The sequence below is a fragment of the Musca domestica genome, unplaced genomic scaffold, assembly GCF_030504385.1.
Source record: "Musca domestica strain aabys unplaced genomic scaffold, Musca_domestica.polishedcontigs.V.1.1 21, whole genome shotgun sequence".
Lineage (NCBI taxonomy): Eukaryota > Metazoa > Arthropoda > Insecta > Diptera > Muscidae > Musca > Musca domestica.
In genome coordinates this window covers 10,732,050-10,759,986 of record NW_026712258.1, presented here as the reverse complement: position 1 = coordinate 10,759,986, position 27,937 = coordinate 10,732,050, and the positions used below count along the sequence as shown (strand labels likewise).

Genomic DNA, 27,937 nt, shown 5'->3' with positions numbered 1-27,937 from the left:
AGGTCTAAAAATAAACTTAACTACTTTAAACTTAAATATTAAAGGGGGGAAGGACGCTCGAAATAAAAGCATAAAGAAAATCATAATAAAATCATAAATGACAAAATGAATAACACATTTAATTTATTGCGTAGATGTGTGTAGATGTATGCATTTAAATTTAAATAATAATAATTGCGTTTGATGACTTTAATTAATTTATAATAATAATGATGACAATAATGGTGGACGACGATGATGATGATGACAACGATGGCAATAATTTTGTTTCGTTAGATGATGTTAATTATTTTTTCTTCCGAATTAAATCATAAAGAGGAGTAGTCGGAGAGAGAACATAGTTAAAACAAATCAATGTTGGTATTTATGTTTCTTTCCTTTAAATCAGAATTCATATGGGACATCTGTTTAATTCTTTTCGCATTTAAAGCGTATTAGTTGGTTGGGTTTCTATATTATAATCTAATTTGCAATTAATTTAAGTTTTCGTCTCGTCCTATGCTGCTCCTCTTCATTCACACATTCTATATATACTTGCTTATTTCATAGAAGAATATATATAAAATATGTATTTGTTTTATGTTTTTTTTTTTAATATAAATTAATTTTATCTTTTGCTTTTGTTTTCCTTGTTATTAGTTTAGTTTAGATTTGTTTCAATTCAATAATTTATTAATGGGGGGAAGGGGATTACTTTCTTCGTTTTACTCCTTCTGTGTTTTAGTTTTTCTTCACCTTTTTGTCTTGTTTTGGATGTATGAAAGTGTTGACAGTGTAAACTCTGTTGTTGCTGCTGCTGTTTTTTGCTTTTAGTTGCAGTTGAATAGTTTTAGCTAAAAGATATCTAATGATGTAGTTTTGTTGCTGTTGTTGGGTTTCTTTAAATCTTTTAAAGTTGGTGGTTGTTGTTGTTGCTGTGTTTAACAGATGATGACCATGTGTACCCAGCAGCATTATCATCACCGCTTTTTGTTTCACATTTACAAAGATACACAAAAAAGACAATGAAATTCCTTTATAGGTTCTTTGAAGATAATGTTGTTAATAATAGTGTTATTGTTGTTGTTGTTGTTTCATGTTATTTGTATTAGTTGCTTAAACAAATGCCCAGCATTCGAGTGTTTTTATAACAAAATCTTCTTGAGGCGCCAATGGTTCATTGCCATATGTACTGCAGGATTGAGAACGACCTTGATTTAAATCACCATCAAGCCACAGACCAAAACGACCACTAAACAAAAGCAAAACAAAAAAAGAGACAACAATAAACAACAATTAGAAAACCATTAATTTAACAAAATAAAATATTGTATACGCAAACATATAATGCGCATTATTTTCAAATAATAAATTCAAATGAAAAAAATACTTACTCGCCAGCACCAATTGACAAACTTTCAACATTGCCTTTGATGAAGTATAAATTTTCACCCGTCCAATGGAATACTTTAAAGCTGGGATTGAATTTATACAAAAGTGATTCGCCGGTACCATAGAAGTGATCTGATACATGCAGGGAACATGACGTTAAAGCTCCAAACACCTATAAAATATAGACCAAAAAATATAGAATTTGAGAAAAAGACTAAATTTATGGATCTTTTTTTATATATATAATATTGTCTCCTAGAATACTTTTTTAAGTCGTATATAACGATTTTTTGTTTAAATATTTTGAGTTAGTACCAACAACAAATTATTCGAGTGGATGAGTAGAAATATATCTAAACTCAATATGAATTTAAAATACAATAACCTTCTTTCCAAAGTTTTGTCATATAACATATGTGTCGCCATAAAAACAACTTGAATGTAATCTACTGTATTTGTTCTTCCAGATATGCCACCTTAATAAGATCTTTACAACACGAGTTGCAGTAACGTGCACCAAATTTATTATTTTCTAAAAATAAATATTCTCCATAAATTACTGAGGTGGCACAAGACCACAGATATAATTTCATTTAATTGCTTTTACATTATCTGGAAATAGTTGTAACCGGTATGGAGATAAGAGATCATCAAATAAATCTGTCACAACAAAACAAACATGGCCAACCGAGTAACTTACAATGTTACGTTATGTGTGAATATAAAGTGCAGTTTTCTTTGTTGGTTCGTTAGTTTCTAAGAAGATTATGACAATTCTCAGAAAATGTTTTTGTGTGAATAGTGTTTGATATGGGTGGCATCACAATAAATATTTGTGACACCTTTTTGATCTTGGAATTGAAAGAGACCCATTGGGAAATAGTGTAATCAGTTATTAATATTAAATTGGGAGGCAAAAATAAATTGAAAATATTAGAGCTTCTCTTTAGATTTATTGGGGAGATTTTGACCGAGTTATCCGTCATATATTTAATGTATGACACGAGCCACTATAGACAGCTGGCATGAAGAGAGTAGGTCGGGATCTATGAAAAATTATGTATTGACCATGATATTGTCCTTATTAAATATGATTACCAACATTTTAAGAAACTTGTCGCCATTTCTTCCTTTTCATTAATTAAATAGAGGTTTGACTTTATTGGGATATTATTAACGTTCAAATTTCTAATTTCAAATTGGGATTAGACTACTTTAGATTATAATGAAGTAACAGAAAATCTGCTTTATAAAAGTCTTGTGTTATTAAATAAAAGAGAAATAGAAACTCCTAAGTATTCATTCAAAATATTCCCACATTTAGCTTTATTAAACATCTCTTGCAGATTGCTAAGCGCAACAATACTTTTTAAATTTATCATTGAACCAAGTATGGAAACAAGCGTTGGTCTAATTGAATTTGTTGTCTTAGATATTTTATTAACCTTTCATCCTTCCACACGCAGAAGATTCTATCTACCAAGCTTATTCCTCCTGACAATGTCTTAGAAGGAACCAGTTAGGAAAGTCCAAAAGTCGGTCGGGCCGACTTTATGATACCATACAGCCCGTTGCATATTAAGTAGAACATCACATAACAAATAAAAGTTTTATGGGGAATTTGTGTGAATTAAATCATACTAACTATGATTATAGGTTTAATTTAAAGACCAAAGGAATTAATATATGGGAGGAATATCCTTCTCTGAATCGATTTCTGCAAAATTAGCCGAGGCATTTGTGCCTTTTCAATTCCAGCTTGTATTAACCATTTGGTACACAATTAAATTGAAATCGGATAAAGATATATGTAGGATCTATATCCAAATATGAACCGATCTCGATAAAATTTGGGATGATATTTCTGATAAAATATATCATCCCCATATATACTTGTTACAGAGTGCATATTGCGGCCGTGGAGGACAAAAATAACAAATCGGATGAACAATATATATGATACAATACACAATACCCTGACCACCTTGTGGTGTAGGGCATAACAATTTCACAGCTATGTTTCGTTTTTATTAATTGTAAAAAAGAAGCAATACTGCAAAAGACAAAAATACAAGCACAAGTAACTAAAGATTTTTTTAATGCAGGCTTTATGATTGATTTTGACTTGGATTTGCAGGTCTGCTTCTCTAAACTAGTTTTTCTTTAACTCAGGCTATAAAATTACCCATCGAGGGTTTGTTATAAAAATTAAACTGAAACTCGATAAAGTAGGAAATGGGGATTTGCAGCACCTTCTAACTTCCTAGTTACAAATATTAAACAAATACTTTTTTAATGAGAGTATGACATCGCCTCTCCCTAGAGCTATTTAAAAAACCTCAGAGTTTTCAATTAATATACTTACGTTGTGTTCTGTGTCTTCTATAACTATCAGTATGGGGCTTTCGAGTCTCTGCATTTTACGATATAATGAATTTAATGAGAATCCATGTTGAGATGTGCTAAAGGCCAATGACCAAGAGTAACCTTCAGCGCGTGCGGGTAAATGTCCACATAGTTTTTCACTAATGAGCAAAACAGAAAAAGGACAATAATTAATTACATAAATACGAAAATAGAAAGTATTTGTTTAGGCAAACTTACCGATGCTCTTCTGTTAGGATTTCTGTTGTTCCAATCAGATCTGGTATTGGAAAATCTAAATCAAACGATCCTGTTTGGAATATTGATGATTTGCGATAATCATCATTGCTCATAGACAGCACCTGTTGGATGGGAGGAGAATGAATGAAAGATAGAAATGAATTAGTATTGCAACAACAACAGCAACTAAAGCACAATTAATTAACACAATTAAAAAATAAAAAAAGAGACCATTTAATAAATTACACAAATAATTAAAAACAATAATCATATGTGTGTATACAAAATACAGGTGACTGACTGCTTTTGTGGTGGATTGAACGTCAAACATAATAATAAATACATTATCCTAAATATTTCGAATAAAAATTGAGTACATCCCATTTATTTTGTGGGGGTATATACGTAAAAGTGTGTGCTGGTATATAGAATTTCTATAATTTTAATCTAAAACTCAAAAGGATAGTGGGGTATAACTTAAAATATCAATTCAATCGGTGCTGCATAAAACACAATTAAAAAAAATAAATCTGGGGTGAAAAAGGGTGTTTGTTTCAAAATTTTGTGAAAGGAGTGGTGTAGTAGTTCCATTTGGCTGGCACACATAACACATACAGACTCAAGCAATCTCAAATTTGTCTAATTGTAACAAAAACCAAAAATCTAAATATAGAACACAGGCTTTGTACATGAATAACAAATTTTGTCAATTTGAAAGTTGGTGGTTACTTTTTGGATAAATGTATTTTGAGTGCGTGTGTGTGTTTCGACCAAATAAGCTACAACTTAAAAAAGGATACAAAGTCTCAAAAACACTCAATTATCCAATTTAGAGTCTGTTGGACTATTTTTTTTAGGAAAATATAGGAGGCTTAAAATTTAAATGGAATATTTACAGGGAAATTCATTTGATTTGAAGATCATGTGGAAGTGTTTGAGAATGATGATGTTTCGAGAAAATGTTTATGTTTGTAATGACAATGATGAATGATTTTATTTATTTCATTTCTTTCTTTCAATAATTAATACATATAAGTTGTCTTAAATCGTTGGCATTAACTTGTTTACATTTTTGGCGTGTTTGAAAACTGACCAAAGCCACGTGCTTTCGAATTGTTGTTAATAACTGCGGCATTACCTTTATGGTCATGGGAACATTTAATGCCCGTTGTACAATTTGTTAGCAGTGAATTGTAGATAATTGCCTTCGTACTTCTGTGCACTTATTATTTTGTTGTTTTTTTATTTCTTCGTTTCTGTATTTAATTTTATGTAATGGCAAATTAATAATTACTTTTGTTTGCTAATAAAGCGAGTCAATATTTGCATTTTTGTTTTATTTATAAACACAGATGCACAAATAGCTAATAGACAACAAGTTGAGATACGCATTTAATGCTAGTCAAGGGGAATAGCCTCCAAAGCTGGCATAAAGTACAAAAACAAGATAAAATGTGTACTATAAACAGATGATGGGCATTATCATCAGGATGCTGGGGTGATTAAGGTACCCAAAAACAATTATATTTCTAAATGCGAAATTTACTTTCCGAATAGGATTTTCTATTTTTACAAAACAGATATGTGTTATGGATTCATTTGTTATGATCTTTGAAATCCTTGAACGTTAATGTAATTCAAACCATAAAAGGACCTATTTTTTTTTGAAAACATATTTTTTGGTGCTAAAATAGTAATATTTATCACGACAGTAATATTCTCTGAGGTCAGTTTACACATCTCGTTAGAGTGATATGTTAAGTGATTTTTTTCGCATTTTATATATTGTACTTTTATTTTTTTGTAATATTTTTAATTGCTCCCAACAATTGATAAATTTAAGGAAATGCTATACCATATATAATATAACATACTGTAATATGTACTTATGATATAAAACGTTTCTTTTGAATTTGAAAGTTGTGGAGACCTCTTAAAAATATGCTACATTTAAAATGTCAAAAATTGTCACTTAATTTATAACTCTTACATCATGTGTAGGTGACCCTTAGCACAAAAAAACAATTAAAAAATATGTACGAACGAATTTGGCAACTCTCAAAAACTATAAAATCCGTTTCTGTTAAAATCTTAAAAATACCGAATGTAGCTGTAGACCTACATGGCCCATTTTCAATACCAAAAGTCCTGCGTAATATACATTTGAGTAAAATTTTATCAATCTATTTTTTTTCGTTCGTAAGCTAGAGTGATTTTCACATACGGACAGACATAGAATTTTATGCTGATCAAGAATATATACGTACTTTGTGGAGTCTAAAATGTATATTTCGAGGTGTTACAAACGGAATGACAAATTTAATATACCCTCCATACTATGGCAAAGGGTAAAAAAACAAATAGGGCTTGTCCTTTTAAAAACAAAAATAATACATGACTATTTCACATACTTCTAATGCGAAAACTTGGATTAGAAATAATGCAATATAAGGATTATGAATGGACCGGTGCGAGCATTCCCTATGTGAACTGTCCAAAACCAGGGAAAATATTGTTTAGGAAAAATACGAGCATACTTTTAGGCACCAAAGTAGTATCGTGGGTGATTTTAATTATTTGATTTACCAAAAAGAACGGGGTTCTCCTTCTAATTCACATATCTTTCTCTCAAAAACTTTTTTTACTAAAAAAAATTATATTCGCATATGCCAGTTTATGACACACATGGGTCATTTGGTGTATCTTGGGGATTTTTTAATTATTTTTAATATATTATTTATCACTGAATAACACGGTAATTTATAATTTGTTTCTTTTCAATTCAATATTACACACTCGCAATCACTTGTTTTTACAGTTCATTATCTTCTTCTTCTTATTCTTCTTCATCACGAAACTTACACTTTTTCTACGTGCTTGATGTTCACGATAACGCGCCAGGCGCTCTAACCGTCTTTCAAAAAATGTATTCTTAACCATTTTGTCTGTTAACTGAACTTGGTTTGAATGAAACGTTGAGATGATAATTTCAAATATTTATACCTAAAAAAATCCCCACACATACTAATGCCAATATAAAATGAAAAGATTACGGAGTTAGTTAAAACATGTACTCGTCGGTACTCTGGCGAAACGAAGCGAACTAGAGACGCAGTAGCAAGTGATATAAAATCAAAATAAGTCTTGCAGTGAAAATTGTCTCTGGTATCTCGCCGTAGATAACGAGAACGGGGAACACTGACCATTTGCCTAATGAACAGGCTGGTGGCAATGTGGTCGAGTGCAAAAGAAAGGCAATTAAAGTCTTCCAACAATCAATAGATTGGTGATTGGTGTTGTGGTTTTGCCCCACATTATTTCACAACTTTTCTTCGTTAATTGGAGAATTAGCACCATTTGGCCAATGTTCAAACATATTTTTAATAATTTCATTTGACATTATCAATTTGTGATAACGAACAAAAAACGCCCTTGTGAATAAAGATGTATTTATTATTTCGGTAGTGATTTTTTATTTTATCGCAAAGCAAACAATCCAAATAGCGTATGTCGCACTAATGACTAATTCCCAATTGCTAGACAACATCTATGTTTGAAAATACTAGGGATTTTATATTTGTTACCAAGAGAAGACCAAAATATATTTCCGAAATGCCACTGTTGGTGTGATTAAGTGAAATCCCTTTTTGGCCAAACCGAACCAAAACTCAATTCGCGAATGTTAAAAATCACGTTTACTTCTTTTTTCAAATTTCCCCAAAGAGAACAACATTGAGAGAGGGGGGTGAGGCCTAATCGATTTGACGCAAACAACCAAAAAACAACAAATGATTTTTTTAGAATAATACTTAACAAAAACAATGATGAAATGTTTATATTTAAGTATAAATTTAAAGGTGAAAACTTGATTTAGATCTCTAATCTATATAATAAATAATAAGGCCATACGATTTAAAAGTTCATGTACATGGATAATCAAACGTTTTGATAAATTGTTTTAAAATTATAAACCAAGTAATTAGATATTTGGTATAATAATTAATATGTACCTAATAATAAGTTAATGATGTATTATTTGTATGATATAATATACAGAATATAATTTGATCCTGGGTCAAGTTGAAATTACGCTTTTTGTAATACAAAATATTATGACATATATTGGCCACAATAAATCGTATGATATAATCTTGGGCTCTGTTTGAAAATTACACCTAATTACCATAAAAAATAAATGTCAAATAGGTTAAAAAATAATCACAATACCACGGTGAAGGTTTACAGTTCAGATGCTTCAGTGTTTGTGAAAAATATGCATTTTAAATAGTTTCTACAAAAATATAATTAGAAATGTCAATCAGAAATGTTTAGTTGAATATATAACTATTTTTGACAAATTTACATACTTATGTAATTTTTCAATGTCCAATGTCTTATAAACAACTTTATTTACCTAGTATCTCTTAGAAATAGATTTTTACTTTCCAACAAGCACAAACTACATGTGAGCAAAGCTACCATTCTAAACTGATACTTTGTGTAGTTCATTAGTTCACTAAAAGGAAAAAGTGAAAGTAATTGCATGAAAACATCAAACGGGTTCTTAATTTTCGCTTTGCTCGGGCGTTTTGGTTCATTATCGAAATTAGCGAAGAAAAATGAAGAACAATAGCGCATTCATGTTATTGAAGACAAACCCTCTGCATTTAATAGATCCAAAAATCAAACTATCAATATTTGCATATGCCTTTGAGATGATATAACTTTTTAGGTGCAAGTACATAAAAAGCTTGGTTAGGTTAGGTTATGGCTAGGCATATGTCAAATTATAATGGAAAACGACGGCAGGATTTTAGTGCGGCTCTGTAATCCCTTTACGAAATGTCACAAAATATACCTAGCCATGACTTCAAGCTTCTTATGTACTTACACCCTTAGTCTGCTATTAGTAACTGTGTTTGCAAGACTTAGCAAAATGTCTATGTTTATTCAAATGCAATAAAAAACGAAAAAGAATATATTGATACTTTTTCATGCAAGAGAATGTAAGGTTCTACTTAAGAGACACATTTTTTTAAATTCTTTAACTGATTTTTACAAGACAGAATTTGCATGGTAGAAGAATACAGGTAAATGCATCAACGCTCGGGATCAATGATATCTCAAAAAATGTAAACTGTTTTCGCAAAAATTAATAGATCGGAGTATGATACGATATGCATTTTTAGCAATTTTAAGGAATTTGAATAATTAGTTATTTAATTAATAATTAATTTTTCATTGAAATTTTATAATCTCAAAATTAGTTTGACAGTTCATTGCCCCAGCAGCTGTGTCGATGCGACTACCTGTATTCTTCCACCATGAGAATTGTCTTATTGAAAACTTGAAGTAATCTATCTAACGTATATATTCTTGCCACATGTTTACAACTAGTTTCTTTATTGGCCGTCATATGTTCTTATATTTTTTGGTCGAATTATAAGTTTTACTATTTCTATAAATAAGAAGCAGTGCGGAAACCCATACAGGAATAGTTGTACGTGAGTGCTCTCTTTTTCTTCTAGTCAATTAAATTAATCTGATTAACTTAAAACGTATACATCAAATATTGATTTAATAAATTAGCATAGGGTTGTTAAGTCTGGTGTATGAATATGGTCAGTAGATAATATAATGGATGTCAATTTAATAAATAATTATTGTTTAAAAATCAGAATAAGCAGCCAGCTGTAGATATTGGGCAATAATCTTACTCCGTTTGGATATTTATTCTTTAAGTCAAATCGGTTATTTTTTTCCAAAGTGTCTGAATTTTTAAGAAGTACTTATACCGAACATGTTTTTATAAAACGCGTTATTCAAATTGTCAATAACTTTGATTACATGTCAAATAGATCTTCGTAAAACGCGCAATTTAGGTGTCGATGTAAAACAGGCTTTATGGTTCAGTTTCCGAATGTAAAGCGTATGGAAGTGATAATTTAAATTTCGTCTTGCCTATTGAATGTGATGGTCTTTTCAGTGATTTTTTGTTTTCTTTTTCATTTAATCGTTACTATTTTAAGTGTTTTTGTGGTTCAGCAAGAATAAAATTGTTTCGATAACGAGTCATCGATAATCATATCTTTTTGTAGAGAGCCCTTTTGAAGAAAAATGTCAAAACCAAGAAACTTGTTGAAAATTTTGAGAAGGGAGAGAGTAACCATTACTGAGTGACAAAGAGCTCTGTCCTTTTCATTTATCAATGTGGGGAATTCCATTGTTTCTGATAACTACCGGCAAACAGTATTAATTAAAAAATTTTGTACTTGGAAGCAATCAAAATATGACACATGTTTTTGCTGAAATATTTTGCTTTTGCTTAACATTCCAAGTTATGATTCACATACTGAATTGAAGTAGGTCCTAAGTGTTAAATCAATAAAAATGTTATTGGCCCTATATTCATTCATTCAATGAAACAGCACGTGCAAATTGTTAAACTATGTCAAGGTTTTATAAATATACAATATTTTTTTTTTTAATTTTCTGATGCCACTACATCTGCCGCCTGTCCAATACAATAACAATTATTGTTTATTGAAAACGATCGATTGAACGAAACAACAACCACAACAACAATAACGCATGTTTGATTGTTGTTGTGGGCTTTCGAAGGAGAAATTACGTCCGTTAAAATGTTTTAAATTATTTTTTTATAAATTAATTATAACAATTTAATAAGAACAAATTGTTTAACATTGAAGGAAACCAATTAAAAAAAAACGTTACTATCGTTCTAAGGCTTTAGCGTTTAGTTTTTTTTTTCTTATTTTCTATAGACAGATAGACGTCATTTCCAGACAATATATTAAAAGTGACGCGAATATATTGTCTATAAGACAGACTTGACTGACTGACTAACTAAAACATGGCCAGTTAGTGTAGTGAGACGGATGGCATGGGGAGACATCCAAACACGGATGTTAAATATTTAGTCTAGAAAATTTTCGTGACATTACATGATTTCCTTTTTGTTGTAGTTGTTGGCAGATATAATTGTTTTTGTAGCATACTAGCTAACGACGACAACGGCTTTTGCCATAATTTATTGTTTGATTTTCCTGGCGCCATTTTTGAACGATGCAGCCGTCATCACTCTCCCTGCATAGAGTTACAACAACAACAAACGAAATTTCCAAGTGTTTTATTTTATTTTCTACACATTTTGTTTAATAATAATGCATAAATTTCGAGTTTGACTTTGAAAATACAAAAATAAACGTTTAAAATAACATGAACTATTACAATACAAAATTTGTTTCTTTTTACCGGTCTGTTGTTGTTGTTGTTGTTTTGTTATTATGGCGTTTACAGTTTCATTGGAAATAAATGTTCCCATGTAGGTGGAGAAAATAAAAATAAGTTATTTGTAATTTCATTCTGTCAAATCTGCCAGATGTGAAGTAAAATTTCTAAAAGAGCTTAAATTGATGTTTCAATTTAATTTGAATAGAAAAATTCAAATAATTTCGAGAGACATCTCATGTAATGTCAATTACAATTTGCTGCTATTATTATGAATTGTGTAATAATATAAAATGAATAGGAAATGGAAATTGACATGTGGCTAGGCCACTGTAAAAAAAGTACTCTTTGGTGGGGAGTTCAACCACATGAGCAAAATTGAGATTTGAGCGAATGTCATGGTAGGAGACGCATCAATGAAATGTCAAACCAATTTTGAAAGAGAAAACATGTAATAATATACTTATTTTTAAAAAGAAAAAACAAAAATATATTTAAAAAAATTTGATATATCTATGTTCTCAAATGTTGATGTATCTGTCATCTGTACCACGGCGAATGTATAACCCTATTGGAGGTGTAATACAAAGTATATCATTTAAAAAAGAAGAAATTAAAGAAAATGTTTGCTAACATTTGTTCAATACCGGATCCTGGAAGAATATAATATTTTTTAATAACATTTAATGCCAAAATCACATAGTTTTTTATACGAAGATTCTGTGTATACACATTTCTTCATAGGAAACCTTAAAAAAAATATGAGGTTATTAATGACTTTGTATATCTGCCTAAAGCGCTTCAAATGAATTGAAAGAAGAAACAAAACAACTCACAGAAACCAGTTTTAAAAGTGGTCTTCATTGTATGCTCGGAAACATTCATTAACAGCAACAATGATGAGTCAAGTTTCTAGATACTCTTGACGTGGTCTGCACACAACAAACTTAATACACTATATACATATAATTCACCTAAAACACTAGCTTACAATGACCATACAATAACCAGATTTATTTGCAGACAAGATGTAGAAATCATTGTTGAAGAATTTTCAACTAAACTGAGGCTTTTGAATTGTGTCATGTAAAAATCTACCAGTAGTGCGATTCTCTAACACATTTTTTTACGATTTTTGTCGGTAAAATTGAAATATTTATAATTTCAGCAATTAACGATATTTTTCACCAAAATGTCAACTTTAATTTGTACTTTTTATTCAAAATTTTGCGTTTTAATTTTATCGATATTTGTCGGTAACTCAAAAAATGCGTTAGATAATCTCTCTACAGATTTGCAATTTTTTCTATATCATAAAGGGAAGATGGGTAAACCTTTTTACATCCTTGTAGTTCTGGAACAGACCATATGCTGAATTTTATGTAAAGTTTTGAAATAAAACAAGTAAAAAGTCTAAAAGTCGGGCGGCGCCGACTTTATGATACCCTACACCCTTTTGCATATTTAGTAGAGCTTCATATAATAAATCGCATGAAGAATATGTATGGAAGATATAGCTATATCTGAACCGATTTTCACCAAAATTGACATAATTGTTTCTATGCTCAATTTTGTAGTAAGTGCCAAAATCCATCCCATTTGGGCTAATATTACACGTTTGGTGCACAAGAAAAGGCAAATCGGACGAAGATATATAGCTATATCCAAATTTGAACCGATCCCAATAAAATTTGGGAAAGGAATTGCTGTGCTGTATTTGATATATTTCCCCAAATATCCTCCGGCTGCGGAGGACAAAAATATAATATCGGATGAACAATATATATAGCTATATCTGAATCGATTTCAATCAAATTTGGCATACTTTTATCCAGGCTTAATTTGGTCGTATATGCAAAATTCCATACTATTTCGGCTTACACGTTTGGCCACAATAAAAAGCAAATCGGGCTAAGATATATATGGGAGCTATATTTAACTTTTGACCGATTATCTCCAATTTCAATAGGGTTCGTCCTTGGGTCAAAAAAATAACAAAATTTCATCTGGACCGGGCAGTAAATGCGACCTGCATTTTGTTTACAAAAATACATAGACAGGACATGCATAAATGCAGATCATCAAAAGGAACTATGGGTATATATGTCGCTTCCCTTTGCCTGTTACAAATAAATGCACAAAGACATTATATCCTGACGACCTTATAAATATAATTATAGTATAAATATAGCAACATATTGACCCAGTTGCTTCACTTTTTAATGCTTATACTAGTAAAAGAGCGAAATGTAAGCAATACTCTCTGAGAACTACACTACCCGGAAAGTAGAGGAACGGAAAACTTGTAAAACGTCAAAAATAAATGGCATTCTTTGAAAGTCAATCAGAGGCTGGCAAATTTACTTTCTCCTAAATTTTGACTACAAGTTTTACTACTTCTTCATGTATGTTTGTCGCACTGCATACATAGATGCAGTACTTGACAAAACAAAGCAAAAATTAACAAATTATATGCTTTAAGACGCATTTAGTGTGAACGTAGTCTTAGTCCTCAGTTTTAATTTTTTAACCACAAATATCAAACATTTATCAAATTTCCGGCAAAAACAGCAATATGTCATACTGATATTCGAATATTAATAACTAAATAATACTATCGAGAAATTCAATAGTTACCCTCATTTAATTGATTGGAAAGAATCGTTAGTCAGCCGTATTATCATCTTCAACAAATTGTAATACAAGAATGAATGAATGTTTACAAGTCTTGTGAAATAAAAGAAAAAAAAAACGGTGAAGAATTTCTAAAAATATCCTCTTACATGTTACATGGTTGTTTTGAAGTACATCAAGTAGTTTTTTTATAATTTATAGTATTTTTTGTTTACTTCCTTTTCACAAGATATTCATTAAGCTGGAGTAATCAGTTTGTATTGTCTTGGCATTTGACCACTTGACTTTCGCCATTCACTTGACAAGAGGACAGCAAATGAAAACAAATAGAAAGAAGGAACCGTGTTATCACAAATGCAGCGATAAGTAAACAATCAACGTAATTTTCCACTGCATGTTGCAGTTGCATTATGTATTTACATCTATCTCTTCGGGGTTAAGAATTTTCCATAGGTTATCAGTCAGCACCTCGTCTGTAGGCATCAATAATGATTTGTAAATTTACAATTATAAACCAAATCAAATAGAAAATTATAATTTGTTATCATGTCATCGAAAAATCACGGTTCAGTTGCATGTTATCGACTGATAATCGATGGGTTTGACAAATCACGGTTTTATTACAGATGATTTATGGCAAAGGAAATGCGTTTTTTATTTTTTATGACTCAATGTCACCTCACATCCTATCATGTTGATACCATAAACAAAAACCGGGGATTTGCCTTATGCCAGAGATTGTGCAAAAATAATACATTGGATACTTTTTGTCTCGACACATTTTCGCTTTTATTGCACCTTTCATTTCACATGTCAATTAAATTAAAAACATCAATATATCTTATAAGACATTTTTCGTCAAAAATAACATCAATAAATAAATCAATTTTATTTATTGAACAAAAAATCAACATTAATACTGAATGTCGTTTATATTGCAGCTAGATAACAGGTACTAATTCTTATAGGGTTTTTTGTTTCGTTTATTTATACTGGGCTTTTTAAATTTAAATTGCGACTCTCTTCCTTTTTCGTAGGTCATAAAACAAGGCGAGTATTTTATTTTCATTTCTCATACTTTTTGTAAGCAATGAGATTTTTTCAGTGCTAAATACTGTATAGTGTGAACAACACTAATACTATAATGATATGGGCATATGTCAAATTTTGATTGTACATATTACGGAGTAATAAAATAACCACCTGTCAAATCAATCAAAATATACTATATCAATAAGATTATCGTTATAATTAGTCAAGACGTATATTTTTTAGATTTGTCTAAAAACACACACTTTAAATGGACATTTGATTTTGACAAATGTTGATACTAATAATTGATTTATTCTAATTATTATCTTCAATCATTTGTCCATTAACTCGGAATGGCGCCAACCCTTTCATTGTCATATTATCAAATTGAACTTTATAATTGTAGGTTGTTTATTGTTTTGCTTAATGCGCCTTAGAATTCCTTAAACCAAAACACTTTAAAGAAGATTAGCATTTCAAGTGAAAGTTGTTGAATGGTTGAAGCTGCCAATTATCTTTCATTTAAATAATGAAAGAAGAAAACAAACAATGTATCTATTTCAAAACTAACATTTTAGAGCTTTCTCTTTATGATACGTTTTCAGCGGTATAATTAAATAGATGTCACTTTGCAACACCGTAAGTTGTTAGGAAAATGATAGTTGTCTATTAATAGATGTCACTTGATGAAAGCTGTCTGGTCTTATCATAGTTAATACGAGGTTAGTTGAAAAAGTTTTCGAAGATGTATTTAAGTAAACACAGATGACACACCATTAAAATTATGAGAGCAGCTCATCAAAGTTAGTACAAAGCCAGATTGCAAACTTAGAGCAATTTGTGATCGACAGTTTTAATTGGCCACAAAATCAACACAATTTCATAAAATAGCTATTGAAGGATATTGGGAAATTACTATGATATTTTTATACAATAGAATAAATTTAATCATGATGGAGCAAAAAGCATGGTAGGATAATATAGTTAGACGCATAAATGCTTTCAAAAATAAGTAGATTTTTATATGTTTATATTATATGTTTTTAATATGCATTTTTCAAATATTTTAACCAACTTGAACAACTTTTCATTCAAAATTTTTTGACAGCTCATTGTCCTGTGTCAATGCGACTACCTATATTTTTCTACCATGGCAAAAGTAAACATGACTCTTAAATCAGCTGTTCTATGAATAGTACGTTACGTCGTTTACTAATTGGGCCACAACTATGGTAGAAGAATTCAGGTAGATGCATCAACACTCGGAAACATTGATATGTCAAAATTTTTAACTGTTTTTATTTCTTCAAAATTAAGTAGATTTTTATGTTTTCTGATACGACGTCAATCGGAGATTGTTATGATATGCAGTTTTCAACTATTTTTACGAATTTAATTAATTTAAATTAATAGCAAAATTGGTTTGACAGTTCATTGTCCCAGTAGCTGTGTCCATGCGACTACCCAATTTTGGAATTGAAATTCTTGAATGAAAAATTATTCAAATTTGTAAAACTGTTTGAAAATACATATGATAACAACCTTCGATTGGCGTCGTATAGGAAAATATATGCAAATCTACTTAATTTTGAAAAAAACATTTAAAATTTTTTGACATATCAATGTTCCCAAGCGCTGATGCACCTTTATTCTTCTACCATGGGTCACAACTTATAAAAACATTCTTTCATAATTTACAATAAGTCTATGCTTACATCAAACTTACTTGTCTAAAAATAAGTATTTGTTTCGATGCTCTTCGCATTTCATTTGGAGTTTAAAGGGTTAACGTATTTTTTTTATCATGTGATCTCGATTTGATGATTTCACATTAATAATTGAGGTGATCTATGACTAGCAAAATTTCAAAGAGAATACAATAAACTCCAAACAATTTTTAAAAAATTAAAAAAAAGATTGAGGTCATATATTATATGTACACCCATTCATAAACAAAAAATCTGTAAATCGCGTAACCACATGTCGAACAAAATGTTTTGTAAACTAGATCAATTTTGATTGGATCATCATCATTGTCGCCATCAAAATTGCACCTTTCAAACAATTGCAATTGTTCGGTAATAAACACATTGCATTCGAGGGTCAATTTTCAGTTTGTTTAATGTAATGATGATGACAAAGCAAACGACGATACATTGTAATTTGAACCTAGGGAGGCAGGCAGCATTTAACAAAAAAAAATCAACCTAATTTAACAATAGGTTCAATGAGTGTCGCAAACAAAAACAACAACTGAAAGTGAAATTTGCCGTCGCTGCCGTTGCGGAAATAAAACGAAATTATGGTGAAAATAGCGTTTTCGCTACAAAGCGGCAGTATCGAGCGTGTCACGTTTTTTGTTGTTGTGTGTTCTCGCGGTTCGTTTGCAAACAAAGCAAAGTACTAAATTGCAATAATAATAATATTTTTTAATAAAATAAAAATCAACAGCAATAAATAGAAACAAATGTTTGTTTGATTTTTTTAAAGGTTAAATTCGTAGTCTGTTTGAAATCTATGTTGTATAGTCTCGGTCAAGTGTAGTATAAACGATTAAGCCGTTGAATATTTAGGTTATGTTTACATCATGGTAGAAGAATACCGGTAATCTCATCGACACAGCTGCTGAGACAATGAACTGTCAAACCGATTTTGGAAAATGTTAAATTAAAAATTATTGAAGTTTGTAAAAATTTATGAAAAATGTATACTATAACAACCTTTGATTTGCGTCGTATAAGAAAACATATAAAATAAATAAGATAAATGACCGATCCTAATGCTCAAAAAGTACTTTAATATCAAAAATTTAAGTAAGGCTTGACATAGTTATTTAAAACTATATTTTACCGCTTCTTACAAATAAGCTTTTCAACCCAACTATTGTATAGTACCAATAAAGTGAATTCTCAGAAGGAATAAATATATAATACTAGCCCAAAAAATGATTGGCTCTAAATTCTATTAACTGTCACAAGTAAACAATTCCCGGAAGGAATGAAATATGTCAACAATAATATCTAAATATAAAACCTCTTTTCGCTAAAGTAAATAAGGTTCAAATTTCCCAGCATATTCGAGCTTATTTAATAAATACAAAAATAAACAGAGCATGTTTGTATGGCAATGTCATTCTTTAAATTAGGTAAACCAGAAGTAAAATGATTCATGGAAATATTAATAACCTATTAACTAGATATATTATCAAAAAAAAAAAAAAAAAAACTTTTGAAAACAAAGAAAAATAAATGTCCATGACTAAAGCTAATTAGATTTTATAGAAAAAGAGCCAAAAACAAAATTGTTTCCCCATAGATTGTTGAGAAATGAATAACTGAAAAATCGATTTATAGATTCCTTTTAATGGATACTTAAGTAGGTTACACATTATCGAACATTATTCTTTGCTTTCATTTTCAAAAAATCAATGAGAGATAGGATTTAAGCTATGTCAACGCTATTACATAATACACTCAATGACTTTTTAATTGATATAGGGTTTGTATTTAAAGAGTTTGACGTTTCTTAAAAAATGACAGTTTTATGTTAAGAGTTTCATTGGAAGTGTGTTTTAATGAAACACTTTAATATTTTGTAAAAATCAATAAACTATTTAACTATCTTCCCAAATGAATAAGACTACATCTGGTTTAAACATGATAAATATACTTTCCAAAGTGGTCTAATATTTCATTCAAATGGTAATATTCGCTTTAACATTTGCACCAAATAAATCCCCCGATTTTTTAGAAAAATCAATATAACAAAGATAATTTTCCGACTAAATTGTCTCTTTTTTTCAAAACTACCGGTACCACGTGAAATAAACAATATTGGAAAACAAAACAGATAATCGTGATTTCAACCGCAAATGATATGCACATTTACGTGTTTATATTGTAGTTATATTTAATAAATAATTTTGCTCTTTACCTCACATTCCATGGCGGGGTTTAATAATAATTCACACATATCTTTCATGCAGATCTTTGTTTAAGCACTTAGCACCTCTCAAAGACTCACGACTTTAAATTGAAAATTAATTCTTTTAATTTGTTTTTGTTCGCTTTGTTGGGGCAGCAATCAAAAAACGAGATGAACTTCCCGAATGAGGACAGTTTCTAAATTTATATATTTTTGACGATTTGTTGCACGGTTAAATGCACGCGGCGCCCGAACTGAGCAAATTGACGAATCGAATTTCACTGCTATGTGACGAGACTTGGCTAGGCAAAGGGTGTGTGAGTTCAATTATTGATTTTTGTTTTTGGTCTCATGCAAGTGTTTTGCATCCCTTTTCAGATGATGACCAAGAGGAGTTGGGTATGTGTGCTCTCTTTAGCTACAAATGATGAACTGAACCGGTATGTCTCACAAATTAAAACAATAAATGGCAAACAACAAGTGAATTATTAAGAATTTATTATAAATAAATAAAAACACAAACACGTCTGTTGAGTTTTGCGTTTGCCAACATACTGTTGCTTGACTGGTTGTGAGCTGTGGTTAGAGGTTGACTGACAATGGTGTCTCTACTCTGAATGATAAATGGAACAAACAGCAGACAAACACAAGGCAAGGCACAGTGAGAGTGAGTGTTGTTGCCCGTCTGTCACTGTATGTTGTACCATAGCGGTTCAAAAACAACCATCATCTACTTGCCACAGAAGCATGTTTCTTTTGCTGTTGTTGTTTGTTTCAATGCAAATATTTATACCGGTTTTCCTTCTCCCTTTTCACATATTCTGTTCAAAATCGATTGAAGCCGTTTATAGAAAAATCGAGAGCCAGACTTAATGAGAAATGAGCAACCGTTTATAAAGCACATTGAGAGATACAACACGTTCATGTGTAGTTGTTGTATTTTTGGGTTTTTGCGTATTCCAAGGTATACTCCCTGACAGTATGGCATTTACGTGATGTGTATTAGCTTGTACCGGTAGGGACGATGGGTGGATGGTTTTACCACTTCAACTGACAGGTATACAGTCGGATAAATACAGTAGATTAAGATGCATTTGTTTTGGGTTCTCTTAATACTTTGTTGTTGTGGATATTGCAAACAAAAGAGGTGCAATAACCTGCACTTTACATGTTGTTTAATGAGGCCTCATCGCACTGCCAGAGTTGCAATGAAACGCAATAAATAGGTTTTAAGGGTACTTACATTTAAAAACAAAAGTAAAATTTTGGGCGATACGTCAAACAAATAATATTAATCTATGAAATATTAATTTAACCTGGTTTTGTAATCTATTTAATGTTGTAAAAAAGAAAACAAAACAAATCAAGTTGTAAATAACGGTTTGGAAACATTAGGTGTCTAAACCATTTGTAAAATACTCTATAGTGATTTATATGACATAAAAATTTAAAACTTTGTTTTCTGTCAAATCGCCATCTCTGTTATGTTTTTCTTCAAATTAGTATATCATGGTTAAGTGAACCAATGTGAACGCATCCTTATATAAAAACTGCTTTAGATTCGTTCAATGACAACGTGAAAAACTAGTTTTCTTAAAACATATTTGATGTAAACATAGTTTTAAAAATGTCGCAGTAAACATAGCATTATATATCACTGAACACCATGGTAGAATAATACAGGTAGTCGCATTGACACAGCTGCTGGGACAATGAACTGTCAAACCAATTTTGGAATTGTAATTTTTGAATGAAAAATTATTCGAATTTGTGAAAATTGTTAAAAAAAATGCATATCATAACAACCTCCGATTGACATCGCATAGGAAAACACTTTTTTTGAAGAAACATTAACATTTTTTGACATATCAATGCTCCTTAGCGTTGATGCATCTACCAGTATTCTACTACCATGTGTGAATAATTAGAGTATTTTTCACAAATATGGCAATGACAAACGAGTTTTTTTACAACATGTAAACATAGTCTTAGGTTTAAATAAAATATATGGTAAGACATCTGTAAGGAATTAAGCAAAGCAATTTTCTGTTTACATTAGACCTCTGCCGGGTTAAATTCCTTTATGAGGATTTGTTTAACGTATATGCTATGGAGATGGTAATTTAAAACACGGAGGTTTACTAAATTAGTTAAACTGTAAATGCTGTATAAGCCAAGCATTTCGCTTTGTGGCAAATCTTTTTTTTTTTTTGGTAATAACCACCAAGATTACATGTGTGGGCAAATGAATTTTAACTGCTTCTGGGAAATCTCTTATCTTTAACACCATATTTTTCTATGATAAATCATACCTGCATATTTTACTTATGAATCACTTTCAAATTTTATATTGTAAATATAAAACAAAGTAAAACGCACTTTATGTGTAATATAAAATTCAACTCAAAACAGGAACAATAAAAATGTACAAACAAATTATGATGTTTTGTACTCAAATATTTGCCAAGACTAATTAAAACAATTTGGCTGAAAACCCCCATTCCCTAATTATTATAAATAATAAACAAAAGACGAATATTAATGAAATTAAGTAATGTATAAAATATAAACAACCAAGTGTACAGATAATTTCTTTAATCAAAAAAAGGTCAAAGTCAAGTTACTTTTTTCAAAATATTATTTATAATCGATTTTTTTTAATTTATAATATTTATTATTTGTTGAAGTTTATAATTAAATTTAGAGAAGAGTGGGATTAGAGTATTTAAAAATAGAGTGTTATCAAATCAATGTATCAACTATTAATTTATAATTAAAAAATGCGTGGAAAATTTCATTTTTACTTTAAAAAAATAAACAGATAAACATTATCACTCATTAATTTATGCCAATAATATATTTATTTATTACGCATCGTGTGAACCGTTAAATGGATGTCCGTTTATAAATAAATCAAAATTCTGCAAAATTTAGGCACATGTAGTAAAGCAACGTGCAATGTCATGATAAAATTATAAATGCATAATAATTTATATTTTGATTTATTCTCTAGCAGAAGAAAGGTACTGAACCAGAAAGCATGTACTCTTGTCAAATCTTAATTACGGTCCTTTGAAATCAACTTTACATCTGCCTGAAAGACCTTTTTAACAGAAATGACAGGCCCGGAAAACTAGTTAAATTGTTTACAATGGTAAATGAAGGGAGATTTTCGTATTCTGGAACAAATCTTATGTAGATTATCTAACTATAGCCGTAAAGACTTGTATTAACTCAACTTTTACTATTAACTTAACTCAAGAAAAGTCTTTGCGAGTGCCTAGGACTAAAGAAACATTTCGATTGTGTGCACCCTATTAAATTGTGACATGAAGCAATTTACGAATCTAGTCTGCCCTTTTTATCTTAAGTGGGGTACACAATGCCGATCATGTTGGTCAGTCTCGCTAAAGTGTATCTTACAGGTATGAAAAAATTGAACAGCATAGGAAATTTGTGTGACTTGACACAATATTTCTAAAATTGCTTGAAAATATTACTATCAGCAACAGAGTAAATTATATTAAAGGACTTTGACCCTTAACATTAATTTGCAAAGTCTTTTCTGTTATTTAATGTATATGGCACAGCAGTCAAAAACCCTCGTTTATTGCTCAATTTAGATGTGCTAAAAGTATTCTTAACAATTTGCATGCTTGATAGAAAGAACATATTTGCGGCTGTTTTGTTCTAGTTGCGGTGCCTGAGAAAACATTATTGCATTACGTTATCGAATATTACCTCATTTTTTCAATTTCGTTTTGTTACACATATTTACATATTTCACATAAAAACACTGCTAGACGTAATTTGATATGCATATGTCTTAAAGCCACACAACAAATAGGTATGTGTTCTAGAAATCAATGAACCAAGTCAAACCAACATTATAAATACGAATTGCACGAGCTTCCATTTTGAATCGTTTTGAGATATTTTCTGGTGTGTTCATATGTCATGGATGAGCTGGGAAAAATTCTCAAGTATAAATAAATTGTATATTACATTTTTTCCATTTCCCTGATGGCACATTTACTAAAATGTGCTACAAAAAATTACAGTAAATTAGGAAATTATAACCTAGCAACGAATCAAATTAAATATTTAACCCATTCAAGGGAAATGGTTCGTAATAATTTGAGAAATGACTAGAAATATAAAAAACAACTAATCTCAGGGGGTTAAACAAAAAGATAAATGCAAATTATAAAAAAAAAAACATGACAAAAACACGAACATTTTTCATTGTGGCATGATTTTATCTTTTATAGAAAAGAATTCAAGTGAAATTTTCGAAAACCTATAATTTAACATAAAATCGAAACGAACAACAGATTATAAGACATATTTGTGTCATATGAAAAAAAGTGGGCCGCCGTTGGGTCATTTCACCACCGTCACACGTTTATTCGTCAGTAATGTTGGACTTCGCAATTCTCAATGCTCTCGCTTTTGGATTTTCGAGCAATGAAAAAAATGATGTGTTAAATTAATAATAAATTAAAAACAATTAAAACAACAAAAAACGTTAATTAATGTTACAATAACATTGTGAAATTTAAACCTTTTGGCGTAAAATGAATGCAAAAATTGCATGATATGTGAAATAACAAAACACTTCTAGAATATAGATATATACATGTACAAAACATAAATATGAACCAGTTGACAGTTGTATTCAAATTTTTTTAATAACATATTGAGAATGGAGCACGCTCATTTTTAAGAAATTAGAGGTTTAGTGTACCGCTAATCGGCGTTGAAGAGAAGAATGTTGAATATTTTTTATATAAGTGATTCATAGTATCGGTATGTATTAATTAATATTTATTAATTAGATATTCCTTTTTGTTTTTATTTTATTTTTTTTTTTTTTTTTTTTGAGTCACAACATCAATGTCCTTCAACAGCCTATTTAATAAAAAGCTACCTAATACGACCTACGCTCACAATTGTCATTTTAAATTGGTTTAGAATTGCTTTCCCAAAAATAAATTACCGGCTAAATAAACAGCTGATTGTCGCAGAAAGAGAAAGAGTTGCAGTGATTGTAAGAGAAAATTTCACAGAGCAATATTCAAATCATGGTAGAATTATGAAGTTAAAATCATGCAATCATATGTTTAAAAATTATTCATTTGACAACATCTCTTTGTCAAAATGTATATTTCTAAATCCATTGTACATACACAAGTCAGAGATGAGAACCTGTTTTCTAGGCAGTAAAATTTGACAAGTTAAATTAGAGAAAATGCAGAGATGGATATGCTTATTTGATTGATGACTTTACCTTATTTTACCATGATTCAAATTAATAATTGAAATTCTCGAAAATTAAATGAATTTGTTTTTGAAGTGAAGTAAGCCGACTACGTTAGCAAACTGGGAAGACAAAATTTAATCGTTCTTTGTCAACATTTCTATTAGTCTGCGGAAATTTGTCCGGCAAGAATTTGCAAACTTTCAGTAAAAAATACTGTCTACTGTCAACAGAACTTTTGTATCAATAAACGACTTCCATTAACAATTTCAAGGACCTAAAATGGTAAAGACTAGACAAAATGCATTTTGAGCAAATGGTTTGTGTCTACAATACATGTAGCAACAGCTCATTACAGAGGCATATTAATATAAAAACCACAATTACAGAAACAAATAACAAACATTTGAAAAATCCAAAAATTTGGTTTCAAAATTCTATTCCATAGACTTTTCCAAAAATTTGCATATTGTCTTAGCGGTTTAAATCGGTTATCATTGGTAACAATGTTGTTATGATATTATAACAACAGAGGTCTTTTCAGAGGGTTGCCATATTTTGACTCTGTTTTGTACTATCTTCCAGTCCACTTTTGTTATCCCTTACTTTAGGAAAAGTGATCATTATTACATCTTTCCTTTAAAATATATGCATTTTTTACAGAGATATGGCAAGCTTTTTGTAAAAATAATTGGTAGTCACTGAATTTTTTACACAATGGCATCTTCATTATAGTTTAAAAATAATAATAAACAAAAGGAATTCGTAATTAATTTCGTGATATAAATTTATAATTCAATTCTTCAATATAAAATAAATGATTTGCGTTATCCATGTTTTTATTTAAATTAATTTTGCTGTTATTGCATTTTTATAATATAGAATATTGCAACATGAATTCAGTAAACATTACATTAAAATATAAAGGGCAGGTGGTCTGAACCTTTGCTTACCGGACAGATAATATTTAAATTAAACTTGTAACAACGAAAAACGATTTATGTATTCGACAACATCACTTTTTTATCTATCGGAAAGGTATAATAATTGTCCTATGTCTTTGACAATTTCAAACAATTATTTCAAATTTCTCAGTTACCAGACGTTTACACACAAATTGTCAGAGTTGTATTTCACTATCACATATGTACGTACAGGGCCGTTTGTTTTCGTTGCAAGCAAGGTAGATGAAAAAAACATCAAAATTTATTAAAGAATAATACAAAGGGAAAAGCTAATAACATTAAAAAAATATAATTTCCATTCATAATTCGATTGTTTTCAATTGTCCAGACGCCTACGTCGAAACAAATATTTGAACTCTGTTGTCTTGCCTTTTGTAAACGTAGGGCTAGCAGTGATATTAAGACCTGCCTACAGAAACTTTAATCTTAGAATTTCTGTTTAGCGTTGCTAATAATACGACATAATGGCGATTTCGTCTTGTTTTTTTTTATTTTTTAACGAAAAGCGACTCCTTTTGGAAGAAGTATTCTATCCTACGTGTTCTTCAGACTGAGTATTGACATATTTAACTGTTATCGTTCATTGTTTAAATTATTTATTTATACAATTTTTAATTCAATAAGAAATTTTTAATTGAATAAGAGATAATCGATAACCAATATCGAAAAAACTACCAACAACAAGAGAAATAATTGGAAAATTGTGAACCAAAGTCACTTAATGCCAGCATATATATGCTATTTAAACAGAGGACAGCATTTTTTATTGTGTACTGTTATCGCTGAAAATAATTCGAGACTGACAAACGGTAGAAGTTAAAACATTTAGATAAGAACTTGGTGCTTTGATAAGAACGAGAAATAAGCCAAAATGCATTCATAACATTGTTATCGGTCAACATATATCTATTAACTGAAACACCATTTGTTGTTGTTTTTGGTGAATGTTAAACGAGTGTGAATGAGACAATAGCCCGTCAATGAATTTGAAAATCACTTACCGTTTCATGCATTTCACCGCTTTCATCGAGTAATCCCTCAAGGGTTTCATCATTCTTAATGACCGACGGTGATAGCGGTGGAGTGGGTGAGCGATTTTTTGCTGCCAACATGGAACGTGGCAAAATGAAACGGCCATAACGCAAATAAAGCCAACGACCCCATTTACGCCCCGCCAAAGCAAAACCCACAGCGCAGACACAAAAAGAAATTAGGAACCACATGTTTCCGCTTTAGTAGGGGTTTTTTATGCAATCCACCGCCCACAATAAAGTACACAACAAAAGAAAATCACAGGATTGAGATTTAAGTTACTTGAATGACAATACTTGAGCAAAAATAATTGTATTCGACGTCTATTTGATTTTACAATTATTCTCTTATTTGCTCTCTCTCTTTTTCTCTCTATCTATTGTCATTCACTACAACAGCAACAGGTTATTCTTTTATTTATTTGGTAAACAAAAACAAATCGAATAAAGCATTAAAAAAGCTTTCGCAGAGAGAAGCCGGCTGGTGGTTCTGTTGAAACGTAAACAAAAGCTTTCAAGTATTTGTTTACTTTTTGTTTTGTTAACAAAACAAACAAGTGGGCACGTGAAAACAAGAGCTTTTATTCTCTCATTCTGTTGGGGCAAATTACTCTCTGAAACATGTGCGTGTGTGTGCGTTTGGGGGGATTTCTCGTATCTCAGCAGTACTCATTCATTTGTTCGTTTCGTTTTGTTCTACGTTGTCAGCGGAGCAGCGGCGGTGGTGTGGGTTTATCACAAAATGTCATTTTTTCTTTATGGTCTTGTGACTGCCACTAGCTACCATTCACAAATTGTTGTTGTTTTCTTTTTCAGAAAAAATAAACCATTCTCTTGCATATATGTATTCATTTCTCCAAAAACACACACAAGTTTTTCGAAAACGTTTTATATTTTGCAATACTTTTTGGTCTATTCACATAAAACTATAAAAAATCGATTTTATTCTATTGAAATTATATCGATTGTATTTAGTTTTCTAAGTTTTCTTTTTTTTTTTGGTGTCTGTTTTGCGTTGCGTTCGTTTCTTGTGCTACCACTGACTGACAGAAGTAAGCAGAGCTGGCCAGCTGTCAACGTTTGTTTTGTGTATATGTGTCGAGGAATTGTCGTTGGAGTAGAGAAACCTGTATAAGCTTTTCTGTTATTTTGGCTGTTATCTCGCCCAAGTAGAAAAGCTATTTTTACATAGACAGAGCTATTGCCGCTTCAACATAAGAATGTTGCCAATGTGGCTAGAAAAAAAACGCTACTGTCAAAGATGGAAGTTCAGATACCTGGCCTAACCTCAAATTTTATGCCAGGTGGTTTTAAATTAGGTTAAAGAACTATTACTCAATAATGGGTTAGAGGAAAAATTTCGAACATAATATAATTGTCGGAAATATACAATATACAGTATATTTTAATGGCTATGTAAAGATATAGGCGTATAAATTTGGGAACTCAAAAGTCACAAACTTTCGTAAAATAAAGATAAAATTGGTATTATCATATCATAACAACAGAATTAATGCGTAAAGCTATTCTTTTCAATTTTAAGTACAAGTTTTGCTTTTCAGTATATGCTATGCCTACGTCAGGGTGCTAATATGAAATGATATTTGTTATATATTAACATGCCTATGTTATGAGCAACGCCTCCACATGTTTTCCAAAAAAAAACTGCATATCATCTAGTCTTTTTCTTTGCACTGTCCATTAAAGTGTTTCTGGAAAATATGTGAAGGCGTTGTTCATAACAGGGGCAAGTTTATGTTAAATAAATGTAAAATAATTCTTGTTCTTCTTTGATATTTTGTTGATTTGGGCGACTGACGATCAAAAGCTACTTTTATTTTGTTTTACTCAAACTTTGTTGTTGG

At 30.5% G+C, this 27,937-nt stretch overlaps 1 protein-coding gene across 22 annotated transcripts in view; it reads right to left on the bottom strand.

The window, feature by feature from the left end:
• Positions 1 to 571: 571 nt before the first annotated feature.
• Positions 572 to 27,937, bottom strand: part of LOC101889366 (TLD domain-containing protein 2) — a 254,778-nt gene continuing 227,412 nt past the window's right edge. For 19 of the 22 annotated variants that reach the window (XM_059122691.1, XM_059122681.1, XM_059122685.1 and 16 more), the window contains 4 exons: positions 3,976 to 4,097; positions 3,737 to 3,896; positions 1,374 to 1,543; positions 572 to 1,231 (listed from right to left, as the gene is read on the bottom strand). In XM_059122691.1, coding sequence (XP_058978674.1) covers positions 1,096 to 1,231; positions 1,374 to 1,543; positions 3,737 to 3,896; positions 3,976 to 4,097 — 588 coding nt within the window. In that variant the 3' untranslated portion in view covers positions 572 to 1,095. Of the gene's footprint in view, positions 1,232 to 1,373; positions 1,544 to 3,736; positions 3,897 to 3,975; positions 4,098 to 6,837; positions 6,983 to 18,825; positions 19,363 to 26,042; positions 27,102 to 27,937 lie in introns of those variants that run through there. The other 3 variants (XM_059122697.1, XM_059122700.1, XM_059122698.1) reach the window with 3 other exon arrangements.